The sequence below is a fragment of the Zootoca vivipara genome, chromosome 13 (assembly GCF_963506605.1).
Source record: "Zootoca vivipara chromosome 13, rZooViv1.1, whole genome shotgun sequence".
NCBI classification, from domain to species: Eukaryota; Metazoa; Chordata; class Lepidosauria; order Squamata; family Lacertidae; genus Zootoca; species Zootoca vivipara.
In genome coordinates, this window is record NC_083288.1 from 30107174 (window position 1) to 30132280 (window position 25107).

At 40.6% G+C, this 25107-nt stretch overlaps 5 protein-coding genes across 5 annotated transcripts; all 5 read right to left on the minus strand.

Annotated features, from left to right (window-relative positions):
- Positions 1-335: 335 nt before the first annotated feature.
- On the minus strand, positions 336-1271 carry LOC118094713 (olfactory receptor 14I1-like). Its single transcript, XM_035135321.2, has one exon. It carries the CDS (start codon positions 1269-1271, stop codon positions 336-338), a length of 936 nt encoding a protein of 311 aa, XP_034991212.2.
- Positions 1272-4883: 3612 nt separating this feature from the next.
- Positions 4884-5675, minus strand: LOC132592941 (olfactory receptor 14A16-like). The gene has a single exon (XM_060281186.1). It carries the CDS (start codon positions 5664-5666, stop codon positions 4884-4886), a length of 783 nt encoding a protein of 260 aa, XP_060137169.1. The 5' UTR covers positions 5667-5675.
- Positions 5676-8306: 2631 nt separating this feature from the next.
- Positions 8307-9239, minus strand: LOC132592942 (olfactory receptor 14A16-like). Its single transcript, XM_060281187.1, has one exon. The coding sequence runs from the start codon at positions 9237-9239 to the stop codon at positions 8307-8309; it is 933 nt and encodes a 310-aa protein (XP_060137170.1).
- A 3184-nt stretch (positions 9240-12423) lies between these two features.
- LOC132592943 (olfactory receptor 14I1-like) lies at positions 12424-18112 on the minus strand. The gene is made up of 3 exons (XM_060281188.1): positions 17211-18112; positions 14824-14852; positions 12424-12452 (listed from the first exon to the last, which is right to left on the minus strand). Exons 1-3 carry the CDS (start codon positions 18110-18112, stop codon positions 12424-12426), a joined length of 960 nt encoding a protein of 319 aa, XP_060137171.1.
- A 5237-nt stretch (positions 18113-23349) lies between these two features.
- LOC118079227 (olfactory receptor 14A16-like) lies at positions 23350-24291 on the minus strand. The gene has a single exon (XM_060281190.1). It carries the CDS (start codon positions 24289-24291, stop codon positions 23350-23352), a length of 942 nt encoding a protein of 313 aa, XP_060137173.1.
- Between the last annotated feature and the right edge of the window lie 816 nt (positions 24292-25107).

Genomic DNA, 25107 nt, shown 5'->3' on the forward strand with positions numbered 1-25107 from the left:
CATTGGAAAATAGAAATGGGGAGGGGAGGGAGGGAGGGAGGGAGGGAGGGAGGGGGAGTTCCGAGCCCTCCTGGTTTCCCACCCTGCCCCACTCTTAATCTCTCTCCTTTAGGTATTATGTCTAAGTAGACATGTGGTGAATTACCCTAGATCTGATCACTGAAACAGTTGCAGATGAAAGATACAATTTTAAAAGTGGGTGAAGAAAAGCAAATGGATGAATTCCATGAATAATAAGGTGAGGGGGTCACAGAGCAATGGCATTGCAGGGCCAGCCATTCACAGGAAGAAGTGCATACGCCGTTTTTATAGATGATATAGGTATAGAAATATATTTATCTATTTTTAGAGGAATGCCCAAAATCTAAGAGTTTCCACAAAGCAGTCTTGATTTCTTTGTTTCTCATGCTATAGATGAATGGATTCAACATGGGAGGAATTACAGTATAGATCACAGCAAAAGCTATATCCAGATCAGAAGAAGCATTCGTGGGAGGCCTTGCATAGGCAAAGAGTGCAGTGCCCATAAACAAAGAGACAACAGTGAGGTGGGGAAGGCAGGTGGAGAGGGCTTTTTTCTGACCATGTACTGAAGGAATTCTGCGCACTGTAGCAAACAGCTGCATGTATGTTATGATAATGAACATGAAGCATCCTAGTCCCAGGCAACACCCTAACACAATAACCCCTACTTCGACAAGGTAGATATCAGAGCAGGAGAGCTTCAGTAATGTGGGAACTTCGCAGAAGAACTGTTGGACCTCATTTGAACAGAAGGTAATTGCAAAAGTGCTACAAGTGTGTAACGTGGCAAAAAGAAGGCTAGCAATCAACACAATGACGGTTATCTGAATACAAGCTCCTTTGTGCATAATTGCCTCATACTGTAATGGGTTGCAGATGGCGACATAGCGATCATGTGCCATTACTGTTAGAATGGCAAAATCTGCTGCTACAAAGAACATATAGAAGAAAACCTGGGCCACACACCCAGAGTAAGAAATAGACCTGCTGTTCATGATGGAATTGGCTAAGGATTTGGGCATCATGACAGAAGCAGAGCCCATGTCCATCATTGCCAAATTAGTTAGGAAAAGGTACATTGGTGTATGGAGGTGATGGTCTAGCACTATTGCAGCAATAATGAGAAGATTCCCAGTCATGGTGGTCAAGTACAATCCTAGGAACAGAAAGTAATGTAAGATCTGTAGTTCTCGTACACCTGAGAATTCCCACAGCAGAAAGGTAGACATGGAAGTAAGATTGCTCATTTTTCTTCAGTATTTGCATTCTCTCTGTTGGAGGAAGAAGCTAAAAAGTGTTAATACTGATTAATGGGATATATTATATTATATTATATATTATTTATACCCCACCCATCCGGCTAGGTTTCCCCAGCCACTCTGGGAGGCTCCCAACAGATTAAAAACAGAATAAAGCATCAAACTTTTTTTTAATGCTTCCTGAAATTTCATTATATATTCCACATTATTTTGCTAATCAAGTAGTGTAAAAACAATTGAGATTAAATATTATGCCAAAATAGCCCATTTGTAAATTGCAGCTTGCATATCTGTTACTATATAAAGTATCTAAAGTATCTCAAACACTTACTTCACTCCAAAATTTATATATTAACTCATATTTTCTATTTCTGTTCAGTCTGCATGCTTGGGGGACTCTAAGTAATCTTACAATAACATGAAGCTATCTGGGGGCTTTTTAACTGCTTCCTTTAGTTACCTTGCCCCACAAAGGAAGCTGCTATTAATGTCACTTGGAAAGTTGACCCATCTCCTGTGGCCTAATTCAAACCCTCGTCTGCTATAGTAATCTTTGAAAAATAAGCATGATATTAAACATATAATTTTATATGGCATTTAGATAGCCTATCACTTGAAAAAGATTGTGTTGGACTGGCAGCTGCCAAACCAGAAACCATCTGTCAATATATATATGGAAATGTCAGGTATTCTGCCAGCATGAATTGTCTTGTCATCACTCTTTTATTCTTCTGACATGGGGGGAAAAACCTACTGCAAATTATCCAGTTACTTGGGGGGGGGGGAAGCTGTGGCCTTGAATGGGATCTTTCTTCCAGCACACAGACTGAATGGATCTGAACACAGCCCAATTCCATCATACACGCAGTTATGAATTATACAATATAGCCCCATCAGCTACATCTATTTGCCTTTGGAACATTAATTAGGAATGTGTTTAACATACCAGGTGGTCATTGTTCATTTTAAAGTTGAGCACTCTAATAAGGACTGGTATTAGCATTCAAGAGTATGTAAGACCCCTTTAAAACTGATAGATGAGAAGAAAATAAAATGCTGATTGACACATCTAGATTACATCAGAGAAAAAAGGAAACTACCAAACCACCTTAAAATGTTTTAAAATACCTTTGGTGATAAGATTCAATTTCCTCTCCAGCTACTTTAGGGTATGGTATGATAAAGATGTCAGAATCCAAGCATCTTCTCAACCAAGCTCTTTCAGCCTTCTTGCAGCACTTGCCACAGGACATGTAACTGTTTCCCCAGCCTTTAAATAGACTGCATATATGAGGATAATAGTCACTATATTAGCACCAGTAGACATGGGAAGAATCATTCTTTTAAGTCTTATTTGTCATCTTGGGATCTTACTCCCAAGAGTCCAGCACAAATGATCTGAAAACATTGTTGAAAGTTACTGCTTCAAATTTCACAGAAGAGGAGGAGGAGGAGGAGGAGGAGGAGGAGGAGGAGGAGGAGGAGGAGAGAAGAAGAAGAAGAAGAAGAAGAAGAAGAAGAAGAAGAAGAAGAAGAAGAAGAAGAAGAAGAAGAAGAAGAAGAAGAAGAAGAAGAAGAATTTATGTAGAAATTATACAAGAGTGGGGCCCAAAATCAATCTTGTTTTACACCCCTTGGGAAAACTATTGAATCTGAAAGGAAGCCCACAAGTCCATGCAAAATTTTAGTGCAAGGATCAGAGGAGAGCTAGAGTATAACAAACATTTATCCAGCGAAGTGACAATGGCCACTTACCCTTCTTCCACGGTGAGTTGCGGTTGCGGCCTGCCACGGTGCCTCCCTAAGCCCCTGGAGACTCGCCAGGTTGACCTGACTGTTGAGTTCCTCCCCGGCCACTGCGGAGCATGTTGGGCACTGTCAGGCCCTCCGTTTGAATTCTGCCAATCCGTGGTGGCCTGGGGGGTGGAGTTTGGGGGAGCAGACCTGAGTTTTGCAGACTTCACTCAGGTCCACTCCCCGGACTTATAATTAGGCTGACGCAACTCACTGTCAGCCTTGTAGTGTCACCCACCCTGCCCACCCTTTAGCATTGCTGTTATTTGTCTGCTTTTCTTCTAACATTTTCCTTTCCAGCTTAGTGGGCTTCCCTATGATTCCCTACAGTTGCTGTTTTTCGAGGAATTTTCCCTGATTGTCAGGTTTTGCCTTCCCGGTAGCACTAGTCACAATTTTGGCGGGTTAGTCCTTGGGCAGGATCCTTTAGTCTAACTTCTGACTTGGGGGGTGGAGTGGTGATCCACCCCCCCCCCCACACAGCAGCAGGACCTACAGGGTACCCTGTTAAAAGAGCCAGAAGCGGTTGGCCAGTGGGCCATAGAGCTCCCCCCAACATTTGGGTTGCTCCATCTCTGAACTGCCCTGAGATCTCTGGGTATAGGGTGGTATATAGAGGAGGAGGAGGAGGAGGAGGAGGAGGAGGAGGAGGAGGAGGAGGAGGAGGAGGAGGAGGAGTGTTTTGCTATGGACCCTTCCTCCCATGCATACCCTGTCATGCCTCGGTTCCCCACCGGGGGCTGAGAGGGATACACGCCCAATGCCTATGCCAGGGTTTACCTACATCTGAAATTGATAAAGTTGTGGCCTTTTAATCCCATTACAGTTGTCATGTCTATTCATTCATACCACCAGTCAGCTAGGCTCCCTGGGCACAGGTACTCCGTGGCTGGGCACACAACTAGTCCTCCAATCACAGCCATAGACATTGTTGGTTAATGGAGTCAAAGGCAAATGAGAGTGAGACCAATTAATACAGCACCCAGGTTGTTTTTGTGTGTTTTTTCGTTTTGTTTTTTGCTAAAACACTTTTGAATAAGATAAGGAAAAACAACCCATTGATCAAATGTGCTATATCTACTGTGGATACCAGCTACACCTTAAGCAAAGCACCTTAGATACCAACTAAGTTTGCCATTGGTATGAGCTTTCGTGTGAGCTTTCTTTGGTATCTGAAGAAGTGTGCATGCACACGAAAGCTCATACCAATGGCAAACTTAGTTGGTATCTAAGGTGCTTCTGGAAGGGATTTTTTTTATTTTGTTTCGACTACGTCAGACCAACACAGCCACCTACCTGTAACTATGGTTAAAGGAGAACACTGGTTCTAAGGCAATTCTGCAGAGGGGAAGAATCTGCATTCTCCATGAAGCCTAACCTACCTTGCAGGCCTTTTCTAAGAATAAGGTGGAGTAATCCACCTCCCCCATTTTCCCCATTGGGATAGACGGAAAACAGTGCAACTGGGCAACCCTAGGTTTCTTTCTAAAACTTATGCAACAGAGTGCAGCATAGGAAATGACCTGCCTCCATGAGGCATAGAGATGTCACCTTTCTCCAACCCTGCCAACAAACTGATTTTGATGCACTGGCTCCAGTTTCCCACCTCAGATACACCATATCATTTTTACAGCAATTTTCATGGGGGGGGGGGGAATGTGTACCATTTTAGCTCAGACCTACACAGGAGTAAGGGAACAGTAGCGCAGGAGGAGGAACAAAACAACTACTAACACCCTTGTTTGAACCATATCACAAGGTGTGCTTCCACATGGCAGTTTATTGTGGACTTGGTGCTCCTCATGCTCAGAAAGTTGAATATACAATCCCATTTTTTAAAAAACCCTCAAAATATATTTTTAGAAGAATGCCGAATAAGAGTTTCCACATAGCAGTTTTTATTTCTTTGTTACTCATACTGTAGATGAATGGATTCAATGTGGGAGGAATGATGGTATAGACCACAGCAAAAGCTATGTCCACATTAGAAGCAGCATCTGTGGGGGGGCTTTGCATAAGCAAATACTCCAGTGAACATAAACACATGAGGTGGGGAAGGCAAGTAGAAAGGGCCTTTTTCTGACCATGAACAGAAGGGATTCTACGCACTGTAGAAAAGATTTGAACGTATGTTATGATGATGAAAATGAAACAACCGAGCCCTATACTCCATCCTAGCACAAGAAACCCAACTTCAACTAAGTAAAAGTCTGTGCAGGAAAGCTTCAGTAACCTTGGGATTTCACAGAAGAATTGATTGACAGCATTTGAACAGAAGGTGTTTGCAAAGGTGCAACCAGCATGTAAAGTGGCATTAAGGAGGCGCATAATCCATACAATGGCTACCAGCCACATACAGGCTCCTCTGTTCATAATTAACTCATATTGGAGTGGGTTGCAAATAGCAACATAGCGGTCATGTGCCATTATAGTTAGGAGGGCAAGATCTGATGTTCCAAAAAAATATGAAAAAAAGACTTGAGCAACACATCCAGAATAAGACATGAACCTGCTGTTTAAAAGGGAAACGGCCATCGATTTGGGTACCATGACAGAAATTGTTCCAAGGTCCATCATGGCCAAATTCATGAGAAAGAAGTATATGGGGGTGTGAAGGTGGTGATCGAAGACAACTACTACAATAATGCGAAAATTCCCCATTATTGCCAACAACAACATATGTTTAAACTAATTACAAGTTCTATATACTGATTCATTAGGCAACACAATCCTTAAGATAGGGCCGATGACTACGAGCTCAATTAGACCGACGAGGTATTATTGGAGAGGCAGCCGGGCTAAGTGAGCTTGAGGAACTGCCCGCCACAGGAGCTGCAGGTGAATGGTTTGAGTCTGAGGCTTCTGCGTCAGCTATTGCAATGGTAGCTTCAGTCTGTGGTTGTACAGGAGGCTCCGTCCGGGGTGCTGGTGAAGGTGAATCTGAAGAAGTGTGCATGCACACGAAAGCTCATACCAACGGCAAACTTATTGGTCTCTAAGGTGCTTCTGGAATGAATTTTTATTTTATTTTGTTGCATATGTGGTTAGAGTGTGCAATTACAACTAGTTACTGGATACTGGATACAGAGAGCATGGTTGTGGCGATCAGTTTAAAAATTAGCCAGGCTGTAGAGGGTTAACCCTGTTAGAACCCTAAGAACCCAAGGGGGAGGGCTCTGGGGGAATATAAAAACCCCAACCCTGGAGTCAGTTGTTGTTGAAGGGAGTTGTTGGTTGAAGTCAGTCAGGTTAGAGTTGGTGTGAAGATAAGAGCTGGTTAATATTGAGGTGGTTGTTAAACAGGGAGATAGACAGGATACAGTGTGATGAGAATAGTGATAGATAATATTAGTTATTTTTAGAGGTAATAGGCCGGTAATTCAGATTTAGAGGTATTAGGCCGGTATAGGAACCATCTGTTATTTGAACCCGTTTAAGCTTTGTACCGTAACCATCACGCATAAGAACATTCAAATAAACTATCTTGTTTTATTTTAAGATATCCTGGTCTGAGGTGTGTGAGTGACTGAACGTATTTGTTTGTCGTAGGCACATCACCAATAGACCGTCAAACGTCCGGGGGTGATGTGCAGGTCAGAGTGACCGCGACAATGGTCTATGATAATATTTTATTATTTTCCTAATTGTGCTGTTTTAAATGTGCATTTTGCATTTGATTTCCTTTGGTGGTGTTTTATTTTGAAATCTTTTAGATAATATTTTAGTTTCCTGTTAATTATGTTAGCCTGAAAGTAACTGCAAGGGTTTTTGACAGCAGTATCTCTTAGAGTGGGGAATGGCACTATTTAGTGGGAAGAAATCCCAATGGATTGAGCCAGAGGTAGATCCTAAGAACTCCAGAGGTAGAGGCAGTCTCCAGGGTGACTGATGGGAAGATGGAATATGGCAAGGGAAATGTTTCTAGCAATGAATATTATCATCGTAAGAGAAGGAAGATTGCAACATCATAGATTTTTTAATCAAAAGTAAGTTTTGTAATTTAGAATTGTCACAATCAAAATGTCTGATTCTCTCTACAGTAAAACTGAAAATTCTGATGGGAAAATGACACAGGTTGGCTATATTTATGTCAGCTGTAAGTGAAATAAACAATTTTAAAAATAGGGTGAAATGACAATGAATAACATGGAGAATTTTGTGGGGAAACCGGGGGGGGGGGGCAGAGGGATTATGTATCACAGAATTAGGAGCACGGTAAACTGTCTTCAGACAGTTCAGAGGCAGGGTATCATTCCTGCCTCTATCTGGAGATGCCAGGGTTAAACTGAGAACCTTCTGCATCCAAAGCTGATGCTCCATCCCTGGAGATGTCAGGGATTATCAACATGCAAAGCAGATGTTCTACCAAAAGCTTATAGTGCAAGGTAAAAAATGGCAGAGCCAAATATCAACACACCGAAATTGCAATATTCTGAATGAGAATAGTTACAGGTAGGTAGCCGTGTTGGTCTGACATAGTCAAAACAAAATTTAAAAAATCCTTCCAGTAGCACCTTAGAGACCAACTAAGTTTGTCATAGGTATGAGCTTTCGTGTGCATGCGTATCTGAAGAAGTGTGCATGCACACGAAAGCTCATACCTATGACAAACTTAGTTGTTCTCTTAGGTGCTACTGGAAGGGTTTTTTTTATTTTGTTCTGAATGAGAATATTTGTCCATTTAGCTCTGTAATGCCTACAATGGCTTTCAGTGGCTCTCTAGGGCTTGAGACAGGAAACAATTCCTTCACATGCCTTTTGAATTAAAAGGATTTATTTTACCAAAAGTTATAATTCTGGGTTTAAAAAATTGCATATTAAAAGGGTATGAAGGGTATAGAATTGCAGTTTTATAGAACTCTAAATAGAGTTTTAAAAGGTAAAGGTAAAGGGGCCCCTGATCATCAGGTCCAGTCGTGTCCAACTCTGGGGTTGCGGTGCTCATCTCGCTCTATAGGCCGAGGGAGCTGGCGTTTGTCCACAGACAGCTTCCGGGTCATGTGGCCAGCATAACAAAGCTGCTTCTGGCGAACCAGAGCAGCACACAGAAATGCCGTTTACCTTCCCGCTGGAGCGGTCCCTATTTATCTATTTGCACCTTGATGTGCTTTCGAACTGCTAGATGGGCAGGAGTTGGGACCAAGCAACGGGAGCTCACACCGTTGCAGGGATTCGAACCGCCGACCTTCTGATCAGCAAGCCCTAAACTCACAGCGCCACCTGGGTCCCTTAAAATATAGTTTTAGAAGGCCCGAAATCTAAGAGTTTCCACAATGCAGTCTTGATTTCTTTGTTTCTCATGCTGTAGATGAATGGATTCAGTGTGGGAGGAATAATGGTATATATTCCAGCAAAAGCAATATCAAGATCAGAAGAAGCGTCATTTGGAGGCTTTGCGTAACCAAAGATCGAAGTGAATATGAGCACACATACAACCGTGAGGTGGGGAAGGCAAGTGGAGAGGAGTTTTTTCTGACCCTGAACAGAAGGGATTCTGAGCACTGTGGAAAAGATCTGCATGTATGTTATGATAATGAATATGAAACAACCTGTTCCTATACTAAAGGTTAGAACAAGAAGCCAAACCTCAACTAAATAAAAGTCAGAGCAGGAGATCTTCAGTAATTTTGGGATTTCACAGAAGAACTGATTGACATCATTAGAACAGAAGGTGTTGGCAAAGGTGCTGCTAGCATGCAATATGGCTGCAAAAAGGCCTACAATCCACCCAATGGCTACCATCTGTAGGCAGGCTCCTTTGTGCATAATGGTCTCATAGTGGAGTGGGTTGCAAATAGCAACATAGCGATCATGTGCCATGATAGTTAGCAGAGCAAAATCTGATAGTCCAAATAAATATAAAAAGAAAACTTGAGCAACGCATCCAAAATATGAAATATACCTGCTGCCTGAGAGGGAAATAGCCATTGATTTGGGTACCATGACGGAAATTGTTCCAACATCCAGCATAGCCAAATTCAGTAGAAAGAAGTACATGGGTGTGTGAAGGTGGTGATCAAGGAGAATTGCAGCAACAATGAGGAGATTCCCTATGATTGCTATCATGTATAATGCTAGGAACACAAAGAAGTGTAAGATCTGTATTTCTCGAATATCTGAGAATCCCAGTAGCAGAAAAGTAAGATTGTGCATTTTGTTCATAGGCCTTATTAACATGCTACCTGTAAAAGGAAGAAGATAAGAGTTGTTAGGGTACAAATATTGATTTACCGGATAGATTTAAGAACAGTGCCTTTTATCTAACAATCAAATCTAGTGGTATTCTTTGCTCAATTGATTAATGTGGAAATGTTGTGACGGCCCTTTTACCCCCTCAGTTTTAGAACCATAGAACAATAGAATTGTAGAGTTGGAAGCGACCCCAACCCCCTGCAATGGAAGTATCTTTTACCCAACATGGAGCTCAAACCCATGACCGAGGTTAAGAGTCTCAAGTTCTACCAACTGAGCTATCCCTGCATGGATATTGTCCTGAGAGTATCTAAGTCCATTCATATATTATTATTTATTATTATTATTATTATCATCCTGAGAAAAAATCTCAGAGTGGTGTACAGCACATCAAACATCAAATAAAACAATCAAGAATAAAACATTTTTAAAGAATGGCAAATATAAAGTATATAGTCAAGGCAACATGATTAACAGGAAACTGAAATATTAGCTTAAAGCTTTCAAAATATACCATTGCAAAGAAAGTCAACTGCAGAATACATATCAGTATTTAACACAAACCAAGTTAACAAATAGCTTAAACATTTCCAAAGAAAACATTGCTAAAGGATGTCAAATATAAAATGCACCTTTAAGACAACATAATTAACAAGAGAATTAAACATTGTCATAGGCATAGAACACATCTGCTGCTGTTGCTGCCAGTCCTGCCTCTACATCTCTCAAATGTGTGCAGAATGGTGTGAGACTATCCCCCTCCACCCTTCACTTACAGTTATGCATTCAATGGAACATCAGACAGGGAAACCTATGTTCACACATTTATATGTGTGTAAGAGCTCACCACACAGTTGTTGGCCCCAATCATGAAGGGTTCTGATTAAGGTGCACCGACTACATGCACAAAACTACATGCTTCTCTTCTGGTGTTTGGGTTGGACATGCAGATGTCAGGGAGAAGGATGGAAGATATGCACAGAAGTTACTCATTGTAGGGGTGTGGAACAGATGTAGTTTAAAAGGGAGCCCAAAGAAGAAAGTTTGAGAACCACTGCTTTAGTTCAATAGTCCTAATGAAATAATGAATGGTCATGGCTAAAATGGTTAAAGGAGAATACTGGTTCAACAGCAATTCTGCAGAGGGGGAGGGGATCTGCATTCTCCATGAAGCCTAACCTACCTTGCAGGCCTTTTCTAAGAATAAGGTGGAGTAATCCACCTCCCCCATTGTCCCCATTGGGATAGACGGAAAACAGTGCAACTGGGCAACCCTAGGTTTCTTTCTAAAACTTATGCAACAGAGTGTAGCATAGGAAATGACCTGCCTCCATGAGGCAGAGAGATGTCACATTTCTCCAACCCTGCCGACAAACTGATTAGGATGCACTGGCTCCAGTTTCCATCCTCAGATACACTATATCATTTTTACAGCAATTTTCATGGGGGCGGGGGGCGGGGAGAGATTTGTACCATTTTAGCTCAGACCTACACAGGAGTAAGGGAACAGTAGCGCAGGAGGAGGAACTAAACAACTACTCACACCCTTGTTTGAAGCATATCACAAGGTGTGCTTCCACATGGCAGTTTATTGTGGAATTGGTGCTGCTCATGCTCAGAAAGTTCTCACATCATCCACACAATTTTGTCATCATCAAAATTCCAGCCTATACTTTTTCTTCCTTTAACCTGGGTTATCTGCGCTAAGGTCTAAAAAGAAACAACTCACCGTGCATCTGCTTTCAATGCTGGTGTGGAAACTCCTAAGCACATTTTTGTTGTGAAGGAAATGAATGGGCTGTTTTTCTCCTGGGTGGTGACTTTTCAGTAAGCAGCCTTTATTCCCACAACCCCACTTCAATTGGCTTCTTTCATGAACAGTTTTCAAAAGATATGTAATCATGAAAATCAATGCTTGGGGCTGCTTGCTCTGATCACAGAGCTGGCTCTGTGCTATGTGATCTGCCCTGGAGCTCCTAAGAGCTAGTCTACCACCCTATTGTGTAGTAAGATTCTGTCCTATCCTCAGTCATTTAGTGGGGGGTAGAGTTGGGATTCAATGTGGTAGGGGATTTCGTTTTGGTTGTTGCTGTTACAGGAATGATAAAATATTTATGCCATCATTTATAACCTGGTTTATGCACTGCCTTTTTAGCCACAATTCCCCATTAAATGTGGTGTACCAGAATTCACAAATATGAAACATACTGGGTTGGATCCATATTTAGTCCTACTTGCAGGAGACCTGCTTAAATCAATGGGTCTGTTCCAAATGTCACCAAGTCTGGACCCAGCCTAACAAAATGACAATCCAGTTAGAAAGAAACTAGACATTTTAAAAAGTAGAGCAGTGTAATGATTGCTTCATTGTTTCATGTATGTATGTATGTATGCATGTATGTATGTATGTATGTGACCCCTTGAAAACTGATAGATGACCATAAGATAAAAAAAAATGGCAAACACCTTGAGATTGCATAAAAGTAATAGGAAACTACTGAACCCCTTACATCAATTTGAAATACCTTTAATTGGGAGCTTCGGTTTCCCCTCCAGCTGTTTTAAGGTAAGATGCAGTTCATATGTGAGACCCGATGCATCTTCTTTCAATCTTTCTGTGGAACTTACCACTGAAGATGTAGCTGTTTCCCCCATTTTAAAAAGGTTGCATATGTGAGAATAATGGTCACTAAAGGTTGCATCAGGTATTAGTGCCAGCAGACATGGCAGGGAGAGTTATTTTAAGCCTGTTTTGCCGTCTTGAGATCTTACTCCCCAGAGTAAACACAACTGATCACACTCCTCAAATACATGTTGGTGGTACTTTGGTAGCAGACACAAGAAAATAGCAGATACAACATGTACTTCAATGCATGAAAAATGATCACACATGTGGTTAAATTCATGGCCATCGATTTGGGTACCATGACAGAAATTGTTCCAAGGTCCATCATGGCCAAATTCATGAGAAAGAAGTACATGGGGGTGTGGAGGTGGTGATCGCAGACAACTACTACAATAATGAGAAAATTCCCCATTATTGCCATTAATTACAACACCAGGAAAACAACAAAATGCAAGATCTGTAGTTCTCGGGTGTCTGAGAATCCCAACAGCAAAAATGTAGACATGAAGGTAAGATTGGACATTTTATTCACAGGACGTCTTCACACATTTCGGTAACTGTACAAGGAAGAAGATAGGATTGTTTGCATACCAATATTGATCAACCAGCTTAATTTAAACACAGTTCCTTTAAACAATCAAATCCACCATACATTCTATGCTTTCCTCCTCAGTATTGTCACTGAAAATTCACTGCCCACACATTCCCATCCCCACCCTCTTGCACATATGTCAAATGTGTGCATGATGTGGGGAAGCTAGCATAGCCTTCAAGTGTCGCAATTTTCCCACGACACTCCTGGAATTACAGAAGCCATTTTGGCTTCTTGTTTTATCCAGGATTGTCCCAATTCCTCCCGCCAATCACTGTTTTGCAACTTGCATTGTGAGCTTCTTCCAGAGCAGTTTTGTTTACACAGAATGATCTGCAGGTCCTTGCATGTGACCTATACAATATTAAGAGTCTGCTCCTGAGTCTGGCAGTGGCTTGCAGCAGCACCTGGGTAAGAACTGGAACTGGAGGTCGTATAAACTGACTGTTATCACTATGCACACATGCACATGCTTTTAATTTGGGATAATTTGCAGCAGGCCTGCACAAGTTGGGTAACCTCAGTAAATTGAAGACAGCACACGTTGTAGTATGAACAGAGGCTCCCTAAAGGTTTTTAGGCCGGTTTCTGCAAAAATAAGGGGTGGGAAACTCAAATATTTCACTCTTAATTTTCTGGCTTATTATATCATGAGTTCATACCCTCCCTTCCTATTGACTTGTGCCTTGTCCTGTGTGTACAGGCATTTAGGCAAAGCAGTGAAGACCGTTGTGTTTAATGCTACCTTTAACTGAGATCATAATTGGGTTTTACTTCTTCTTAAAGTATACCTTTATATCTTGCCTTGCTCTTGATTGCATGTCATAGTTTGAGGGCATGGTCCTAAACAGCTTCTAAGAATACAATGGGTAGGGTAGGGTAGGGTAGGGTGTAGAATGTTGTCCAATTATCCAATTGGTAAACAACAATAAACACAACCCTGTGAGACAGAAGGATAGCAGAGAATCGATCTGCCTACGACAACTATTAGCTGTGTTGTAGAAGCGTTGCAAAAAATACTCAGCCCAGTACGCTTCCAAATATCAAGCCTTGTTTCTAAACGTCCCGGAATTTTCCTTCCCAGTTTAGATAACAGTCCGTAGCAGCGAAAGTCTTATCCAGCTTTCTATGCCTGTGTAAATAAACTCACGTTGACTCCTTGTTCATTAAAACAAAGAAGATTTATTAACTTAGGGCAACTCAGCCGGGAGAGTTCAAACCCATCTCGCTGCAGCTGCGACGAACAGCAGAACAACAGACAGAATGCAAACAGACAGTGTCATATATTACAGAATACACAACAACAACAGGTACTACTTCCTGCGTCCTGTTTACATGACACGTCACAGACCCCATGATCCAGGACGACTGCTGAGCTATTAACCCTCTCAGCCCAGGGGGAGTTCTGAGCCCTCCTGGTTTCCCACCCTGCCCCACTCTTAATGTCTCTCCTTTAGGTATTATGTCTAAGTAGACATGTGGTGAATTACCGTAGATCTGATCATTGAAACAGTTGCAGATGAAAGATACAATTTTAAAAGTGGGTGAAGAAAAGCAAAAGCAGAACAATGGCATTGCAGGGCCAACCATTCACAGGAAGAAGTGTATATGCCATTTTTATAGATGATATAGATATAGATATAGATGTTATAGATATAGATATATATTTATTCCCAGAGACAAGAGGTACTGTAGATGTTCTCTGAATGTGCCAGATACTGTAGAGCATATTCTCTTGTCCACTCCACAGCATGCTGCGTGAACGTGTGTTGTCCCCCCTTCTGGGTGCTCAGCATGGTGGAAATGTTGGATTCTGCCTGTCTTACATTGACCATAAGGTGACTGCGGGAGTAGCTGAGTTCTTGGCAGCAGTGTCTCAAGGAGTAGTTTGATAGGAAGAAATCTCGGCAAGGCCCCAGGACCAGATGGACTTTCAGCAAAATATTACAAAGTATTAAATGGGCAATTGATACCAGTTTTAGTTGAAGTGATGAATAATATACTTGCAGGAGGAAGGATCCCAAACACTTGGAAAGATGCATATATAACATTGATTCCGAAACCAGGTTCAGATGGACTCGATGTAAAAAATTATAGACCAATCTAATTACTGAATAATGACTATAAGCTTTTTGCAGATATAATGGCAAGAAGATTGAAAGAGATTTTGAATGAGATAATACACAAAGATCAAGCTGGATTTCTCCCTGGTCGACAGTTAAAAGATAATGTGAGACATATTATAGATGTAATAGAATATCTGGAGACCAGGATAGATAAACCTGCAACATTAATGTTCATAGATGCAGAAAAAGCATTTGATAATATTTCCTGGCAGTTTATGAAGAATAACCTGGAATTGATGGGAGTGGGAGGATCCTTCCTGAATGGAATTGAAGCGATATATTCTGAGCAAAGAGCGAAATTGATAATAAATAATGTTTTAACAGAATATTTCGAAATCACAAAAGGTACTAGACAAGGATGCCCGTTATCACCGTTACTGTTCATCACGGTCCTGGAGGTATTGTTGAATAGAATAAGAGAAATCCCAACAATTAAAGGAATCAAAGTAGGTGCAAAAGAATTTAAATTGAAGGCCTTTGCGGACGATTTAGTTCTAACTTTGGAAAACCCCAATGAAAGCGTTGCAGAAGCTATAGAAGAGATGGAGAAATTTGGACAGCTGGCAGGATTTAAGTCAAACAAACAAAAATGGTGGTTAAAAATATGAAGATGGAGGAAAAGGAGGAATTACAACAGAGACATGGCATCGTAGTGGCGAAAAAAGTACAGTATCTGGGAAAATGGATGACAGCAAAAAATATCAATTTATTCAATGACAATTATGAACCAGTGTGGAAGGAGATAAAGAAGGACTTAGAAACTTGGAATAGAATGAAGTTGTCATTCCTCGGAAGAATAGCTGCAATCAAGATGAATGTATTACCCAAAATGTTATTCCTATTTCAAGCATTACCTATAATAAAATGAATAGGACAATTCAGAGAATGGCAAAAAGTTTTATAGAGATTCGTCTGGCAGGAAAAAAAAAACAAGAATAAAATATAAAATTTTAGTGGATAGAAAAGAAAGAGGTGGATTCTCCATGCCAGACTTGAGGATATATTATGAGGCGTCCTGTCTTTATTGGATAAGAGAATGGATAACATTGGGAAATACAGATCTTTTGGACCTGGAAGGATATGACAACAGATTTGGTTGGCATGCATATCTTTGGTATGATAAAAAAGAGTTCATAAGGGTTTTACAAATCATGTGATAAGGAGATCATTATATGAAGTATGGGAGAGAAATAAATCACTGTTAGAAACTAAGACCCCATGGTGGGTTTCACCAGTGGAGGTATTGACGGTTAAAAAGATAAATATGGAGGGGAGGAGGGCCACCTACTAGGAGATATTGATGAAAACAGAAAAGGGATGGAAGTTGAAACCGTATGATGAAATTAAAGATTCACTGACTGGATGGTTACAATATCAGCAAGTAAATGATGTGTTTACAAATGATAAAAAAATAGGTTTTGAAGAAAAAAGGTCCAAATTTCAAATAGAACTGTTGGAAGGCAGAACAAAGCTGTTGTCAAAAATGTATGACTTATTGTTAGAATGGTATACGAAAGATGAACTGACAAAAGATGTGATGATAAAATGGGCAAAAGATTTTGCGTATAATATTGAATATGATGCGTGGTTGAAATTGTGGAATCAAACATTGAAATTTACTGCATGTACTGCCCTGAAAGAGAATGTTTTGAAGATGATGTATAGATGGTATTTAACACCAGTAAAATTGGCTAAGATGTATAGGATGAGTAGTAAAACATGCTGGAAATGTAAAGAGAAGGATGGTGAATTTTATATGTGGTGGACATGCGAAAAAATTAAAAGATTTTGGGAAATGATATATAATGAACTGAAAAAGATTTTTAAATACACCTTTCCCAAAAAAGGAGGCGTTTTTATTAGGAATTATAGGACAAGAGATAGTAAAAGGAGACCAAGTATTATTTATGTATGCAACAACCGCGGCTAGGACTTTGTTAGCCCCAAAATGGAAAACTCAGGAGTTACCGACGCTTGAAGAGTGGCAGACGAAAATGATGGACTATGTGGAACTAGCAAGACTGACTAGCAGGATCCGAAACCAGGGAGAATCAAGGTTCCAAAAGGATTGGAGTAAATTTGTGGACTATATGGAGAAGAACTGTAGAAGTCTAAAGACACTTGCAGGACTGAAAAAAATCCTACGAACTGACTTTAAGTAAAAGGAATACAGGAACTGGGAGATAGGAGTGGACAAGAAAACCGAAGGGGGGGAAGGAGGGAAGTCAAAGCTCGGCAGAGCAAAGTAAATTGTAATAATTGATTAGATGTTAAAAAGAGGAAATTTTGTGTTTATTATATGTTGTTGGGTGTGTGGTTGAATGTTTTGTTTTTGTTTAATGTGTTAAATTCCTATCTTTTAAAAAAAGATAGGAAGAAATCTCAGATTATACACACACACACACACACACACACACACACACAAAAACACACACACACAATTAGTGTATGCAGTTTACTGTTGCCTCTTTGTATGCATTTTAAATACTTTTTTATGTGACTCTTTTTCTTGCGGTTCTATTTGTAAAATGCCTAATAAAGGTTTGATAGTCAAAGAAAATATTTATCTATTTTTAGAGGAATGCCCAAAATGTAAGAGTTTCCACAAAGCAGTCTTGATTTCTTTGTTTCTCATGCTATAGATGAATGGATTCAACATGGAAGGAATTACAGTATAGATCACAGCAAAAGCTATATCCAGATCAGAAGAAGCATTCGTGGGAGGCCTTGCATAGGCAAAGAGTGCAGTGCCCATAAACAAAGAGACAACAGTGAGGTGGGGAAGGCAGGTGGAGAGGGCTTTTTTCTGACCATGTACTGAAGGAATTCTGCGCACTGTAGCAAACAGCTGCATGTATGTTATGATAATGAACATGAAGCATCCTAGTCCCAGGCAACACCCTAACACAATAACCCCTACTTCGACAAGGTAGATATCAGAGCAGGAGAGCTTCAGTAATGTTGGAACTTCACAGAAGAACTGTTGGACCTCATTTGAACAGAAGGTGATTGCAAAAGTGCTACAAGCGTGTAACGTGGCATAGAGAAGACTAGCAATCAACACAATGACGGTTATCTGAATACAAGCTCCTTTGTGCATAATTGCCTCATACTGTAATGGGTTGCAGATGGCGACATAGCGATCATGTGCCATTACTGTTAGAATGGCAAAATCTGCTGCTACAAAGAACATATAGAAGAAAACCTGGGCCACACACCCAGAGTAAGAAATAGACCTGCTGTTCATGATGGAATTGGCTAAGGATTTGGGCATCATGACAGAAGCAGAGCCCATGTCCATCATTGCCAAATTAGTTAGGAAAAAGCACATTGGTGTATGGAGGTGATGGTCTAGCACTATTGCAGCAATAATGAGAAGATTCCCAGTCATGGTGGTCAAGTACAATCCTAGGAACAGAAAGAAATGTAAGATCTGTAGTTCTCGTACACCTGAGAATTCCCACAGCAGAAATGTAGACATGGAAGTAAGATTGCTCATTTTTCTTCAGTATTTGCATTCTCTCTGTTGGAGGAAGAAGCTAAAAAGTGTTAATACTGATTAATGGGATATATTATATTATATTCTTTATACCCCACCCATCCAGCTAGGTTTCCCCAGCCACTCTGGGAGGCTCCCAACAGATTAAAAACAGAATAAAGCATCAAACTTTTTTTTTAATGCTTCCTGAAATTTCATTATATATTCCACATTATTTTGCTAATCAAGTAGTGTAAAAACAATTGAGATTAAATATTATGCCAAAATAGCCCATTTGTAAATTGCAGCTTGCATATCTGTTACTATATAAAGTATCTAAAGTATCTCAATCACTTACTTCACTCCAAAATTTATATTTTAACTCATATTTTCTATTTCTGTTCAGTCTGCGTGCTTGGGGGACTCTAAGTAATCTTACAATAACATGAAGCTATCTGGGGGCTTTTTAACTGCTTCCTTTAGTTACCTTGCCCCACAAAGGAAGCTGCTATTAATGTCACTTGGAAAGTTGACCGATCTCCTGCGACCTAATTCAAACCCCCGTCTGCTATAGTAATCTTTGAAGAGATAAGCATGATATTAAACATATAATGTTTATGGCATTTAGATAGCCCATCACTTGAAGAAGACAGTGTTGGACTGGCAGCTCCCAAACCTGAAACCATCTGTCAATATATATATGGAAATGTCAGGTATTGAAATTGGAAACTATAACATACTCCTATCGTGAGGTATAGGTGCTCTTGGTTTTTCAAAACTAAGTAATAGAGTATACATGTGTTTGCGAATAAGACAGAATTCTAAGGCAACAGCCTATTTTGAATGTAGTCACAAATCTACTTCTGCCAGCATGAATTTTCATGTCATCACTCTTTTATTCTTCTGACATGGGGGGGGGGAACCTACTGCAAATTATCCAGTTATTTGGGGGGGGGGGAGCTGTGGCCTTGAATGGGATCTTTCTTCCAGCACACAGACTGAATGGATCTGAACACAGCCCAGTTCCATCATAAACGCATCACAAACGGACCACACAGTTGAATGATAAAATATAGCTCCATCAGCTACATCTACTTGACTTTGGAACATTAATTAGGAATGTGTTTAACATACCAGGTGGTCATTGTTCATTTTAAAGTTGAGCACTCTAATAAGGACTGGTATTAGCATTCAAGAGTATGTAAGACCCCTTGGAAATTGATAGATGGGAAGAAAATAAAATGCTGACAGACACATCTAGATTACATCAGAGTAAAAGGAAAGTACCAAACCACCCTAAATTGTTTTAAAATACCTTTGATGATAAGATTAAAATACCTTTGATGATAAGATTAAAATACCTTTGATGATAAGATTCAATTTCCTCTCCAGCTACTGACATCTTTATATGATAAAGATGTCAGAATCCAAGTATCTTTCAACCAAACTCTTTCAGCCTTCTTGCAGCACTTGCCACAGGACATGTAACTGTTTCCCCAGCCTTTAAATAGACTGCATATATGAGGATAATAGTCACTAAATTAGCACCAGTAGACATGGGAAGAATAATTCTTTCAAGTCTTATTAGTCATCTTGGGATCTTACTCCCAAGAGCCCAGCACAAATGATCTGAAAACATTGTTGAAAGTTACTGCTTCAAATTTCACAGAGGAGGAGGAGGAGGAGGAGGAGGAGGAGGAGGAGGAGGAGGAGGAGGAGGAGGAGAAGGAGAAGAAGAAGAAGAAGAAGAAGAAGAAGAAGAAGAAGAAGAAGAAGAAGAAGAAGAAGAAGAAGAAGAAGAAGAAGAAGAATTTATGTAGAAATTATACAAGAGTGGGGCCCAAAATCAATCTTGTTTTACACCCCTTGGGAAAACTATTGAATCTGAAAGGAAGCCCACAAGTCCATGCAAAATTTTAGTGCAAGGATCAGAGGAGAGCTAGAGTATAACAAACATTTATCCAGCGAAGTGACAATGGCCACTTACCCTTCTTCCACGGTGAGTTGCGGTTGCGGCCTGCCACGGTGCCTCCCTAAGCCCCTGGAGACTCGCCAGGTTGACCTGACTGTTGAGTTCCTCCCCGGCCACTGCGGAGCATGTTGGGCACTGTCAGGCCCTCCGTTTGAATTCTGCCAATCCGTGGTGGCCTGGGGGGTGGAGTTTGGGGGAGCAGACCTGAGTTTTGCAGACTTCACTCAGGTCCACTCCCCGGACTTATAATTAGGCTGACGCAACTCACTGTCAGCCTTGTAGTGTCACCCACCCTGCCCACCCTTTAGCATTGCTGTTATTTGTCTGCTTTTCTTCTAACATTTTCCTTTCCAGCTTAGTGGGCTTCCCTATGATTCCCTACAGTTGCTGTTTTTCGAGGAATTTTCCCTGATTGTCAGGTTTTGCCTTCCCGGTAGCACTAGTCACAATTTTGGCGGGTTAGTCCTTGGGCAGGATCCTTTAGTCTAACTTCTGACTTGGGGGGTGGAGTGGTGATCCACCCCCCCCCCCACAGCAGCAGGACCTACAGGATACCCTGTTAAAAGAGCCAGAAGCGGTTGGCCAGTGGGCCATAAAGCTCCCCCCAACATTTGGGTTGCTCCATCTCTGAACTGCCCTGAGATCTCTGGGTATAGGGTGGTATATAGAGGAGGAGGAGGAGGAGGAGGAGGAGGAGGAGGAGGAGGAGGAGGAGGAGGAGGAGGAGGAGGAGGAGGAGTGTTTTGCTATGGACCCTTCCTCCCATGCATACCCTGTCATGCCTCGGTTCCCCACCGGGGGCTGAGAGGGATACACGCCCAATGCCTATGCCAGGGTTTACCTACATCTGAAATTGATAAAGTTGTGGCCTTTTAATCCCATTACAGTTGCCATGTCTATTCATTCATACCACCAGTCAGCTAGGCTCCCTGGGCACAGGTACTCCGTGGCTGGGCACACAACTAGTCCTCCAATCACAGCCATAGACATTGTTGGTTAATGGAGTCAAAGGCAAATGAGAGTGAGACCAATTAATACAGCACCCAGGTTGTCGTTGTTTTTTGGTTTGTTGCTAAAATACTTTTGAATAAGATAAGGAAAAACAACACATTGATCAAATGTGCTATATCTACTGTGGAAACCAGTTACAGATAGGACCTGCCTCTCTTTGATCCATTTGCTTTCTTCCATATTGCAGGTTTGACATTTTCTTGCTCAGCTTCACGACAACCCCCTCCCCCTCCCACCTGGCCTCACCCCGTACGTAATATGGTTTTGAATATAACAGGCTCTGACAGTGGCAGTTGGTGCTCACTGGACCTGGTGAGGCTGGCAGAAGGTCATGAAGGGGTGACCAAAGAGCAATGTAGCTGTGATAAGTATGTACAGGGTAGCAAACTGAATGGGTGAATCTTAAAAGTGCTACATAGGACTGCTAACAAGAAACCCAATACATTTCCAGACCTATAGGGAAAGATTATCCCCTTCACCCAGCTTATTCACTTCTACATCCTTTTTCCAAAATGTGTAAAAAGTTGTAGAGATATTAAGTAGACTACCGAGAGACGAAGGTTAAACTCAGCCATGAAACTCAATGAGTGGCTTTGGGCCAGTCACAGTCTCTCAGTCTAATGTACATTGCTGTGATGGTATGATTGATTGAGTGATTGATTGATTGATTTAGTTAGTTAGTTAGTTAGTTGATAACCTTTGCGTATTTGACCATAATGTGCAAACTGGATATTAGGATTACCTGTATCAAAAGTGCTGGGGGGGAAATGCAAAGGTGAGAGTGTGTGTGAACGGGAAGTGGGGGCAGAATATCACATTCCATGATGGATTCTTTCATGGAAGAATCAACTATGATAAATTGGTTCATCAGGGAATGCACATTGTTAAGAAGTGTGCATGCACACGAAAGCTCATACCAATGGCAAACTTAGTTGGTATCTAAGGTGCTTCTGGAAGGAATTTTTTTTATTTTGTTGCATATGTGGTTAGAGTGTGCAATTACAACTAGCTGCTGGATACTGGATACAGAGAGCATGGTCTATGATAATATTTTATTATCTTCCTAATTGTGCTGTTTTAAATGTGCATTTTGCATTTGATTTCCTTTGGTAATATTTTATTTTGAAATCTTTAAGATAATATTTTAGTTTCCTGTTAATTATGTTAGCCTGAAAGTAACTGCAAGGGTTTTTGACAGCAGTATCTCTTAGAGTGGGGAATGGCACTATTTAGTGGGAAGAAATCCCAATGGACTGAGCCAGAGGTAGATCCTAAGAACTCCAGAGGTAGAGGCAGTCTCCAGGGTGACTGATGGGAAGATGGAATATGGCAAGGGAAATGTTTCTAGCAATGAATATTATCAAAATAAGAGAAGGAAGGTTGCAACATCATAGATTTTTTTAATCAAAAGTAAGTTTTGTAGTTTAGAATGGTCACAATCAAAATGTCTGATTCTGTCTACAGTAAAACTGAAAATTCTGATGGGAAAATGACACATTTTCCAACACTTTTTCTTTTTAGAATGAATATTTGTTACATTTGATTTTTCTATACTGTATAGGCAACCCTTATTAAGTGGGGGTTACATTCTAAGGCACTGCATGTTTAAGTGAAATAATGTGTATTTGAAACACTTCGTTCCACCCCTTTCTGTGACATTTTTAGGTCACTTCTTGGTTCAGTGTGATGCACTTTTGTGCAATTGCACACATATTGAAAATCTGTAAATGGCAGGTTGGCTGTATTTATGTCAGTTGTAAGTGAAATAAACAATTTTAAAAAATAGGGTGGAATGACAATGAATGACATGGAGAATTTTGTGGGGAAACCCAGGGGAGGGATTATGTATCACAGAATTAGGAGCACGGTAAACTGTCTTCAGATAGGGTATCATTCCTGCCTCTATCTGGACATGCCAGGGTTAAATTGAGAACCTTCTGCATCCAAAGCAGATTATCCATCCCTGGAGATGTCATGTCAGGGATTATCAACATGCAAAGCAGATGTTCTACCAAAAGCTTATAGTGCAAGGTAAAAAATGGCAGAGCCAAATATCAACACACCGAAACTCCAATATTCTGAATGAGAATATTTGTCAATTTAGCTCTGTAATGCCTACAATGGCTTTCAGTGGCTCTCTAGGGCTTGAGACAGTAAACAGTTCCTTCCCATGCCTTTTGAGTTAAAAGGATTTATTTTATCAAACGTTATAATTCTGGGTTAAAACAATTGCATATTAAAACATTCACACATTGAAGGGTATAGAATTGCAGTTTTATAGAACTCTAAATAGAGTTTTAGAAGGCCCCAAATCTAAGAGTTTCCACAATGCAGTCTTGATTTCTTTGTTTCTCATGCTGTAGATGAATGGATTCAGTGTGGGAGGAATAATGGTATATATTCCAGCAAAAGCAATATCCAGATCAGAAGAAGCATCATTTGGAGGCTTTGCATAAGCAAAGATCCCAGTGAATATAAGCACAGATACAACTGTGAGGTGGGGAAGGCAAGTGGAGAGGAGTTTTTTCTGACCCTGAACTGAAGGGATTCTGAGCACTGCGGAAAAGATCTGCATGTATGTTATGATAATGAATATGAAACATCCTGTTCCTATACTAAAGGTTAGAACAAGAAGCCAAACCTCAACTAAATAAAAGTCAGAGCAGGAGATCTTCAGTAATTTTGGGATTTCACAGAAGAACTGATTGACATCATTAGAACAGAAGGTGTTGGCAAAGGTGCTGCCAGCATGCAATATGGCCGCAAAAAGGCCTACAACCCACCCAATAGCTACCATCTGTAGGCAGGCTCCTTTGTGCATAATGGTCTCATAGTGGAGTGGGTTGCAAATAGCAACATAGCGATCATGTGCCATGATAGTTAGCAGAGCAAAATCTGATGTTCCAAATAAATATAAAAAGAAAACTTGAGCAACGCATCCAAAATATGAAATATACCTGCTGCCTGAGAGGGAAATAGCCATTGATTTGGGTACCATGACGGAAATTGTTCCAACATCCAGCATAGCCAAATTCAGTAGAAAGAAGTACATGGGTGTGTGAAGGTGGTGATCAAGGAGAATTGCAGCAACAATGAGGAGATTCCCTATGATTGCTATCATGTATAATGCTAGGAATACAAAGAAGTGTAAGATCTGTAGTTCTCGAATGTCTGAGAATCCCAGCAGCAGAAAAGTAAGATTGTGCATTTTGTTCATAGGCCTTATTAACATGCTACCTGTAAAAGGAAGAAGATAAGAGTTGTTAGGGTACAAATATTGACTTACCGGATAGATTGAAGCACAGTGCCTTTTATCTAACAATCAAATCTAGTGGTATTCTTTGCTTAATTGATTAATGGGCAAATTTTGTGATGGCCCTTTTGCCCCCTCGGTTTTACAACCATAGAACAATAGAATTGCAGAGTTGGAAGGGACCCCAACCCCCTGCAATACAAGTATATTTTACCCAACATGGAGCTCAAACCCATGACCGAGGTTAAGAGTCTCAAGGTCTACCAATTGAGCTATCCCAGCAATGGATATTTTCCTGAGAGTATCTGTCTAGATTCATATATTATTATTATTATTATTATTATTATTATTATTATTATTATTATATTATTATTATTATTGTCAACTACAGAATACATATCAGTATTTAACACAAACCAAGTTAACGAAAAAGTTTAAACATTTCAAAAGAAACATTGCTAAATGATGTCAAATATAAAATGCACCTTTAAGACAACATAATTAACAAGAGAATAAAACATTGTCATAGGCATAGAACATATCTGCTGCTGTTGCTGCCAGTCCTGCCTCTACATCTCTCAAATGTGTGCAGAATGGTGTGAGATTATCTCTCTACACCCTTCACTTACAGTTATGCATTCAATGGAACATCAGACAGGGAAACCTATGTTCACACATTTATATGTGTGTAAGAGCTCACCACACAGTTGTTGGCCCCAATCATGAAGGGTTTTGATTAAGGTGCAGCGACTACATGCACAAAACTACATGCTTCTCTTC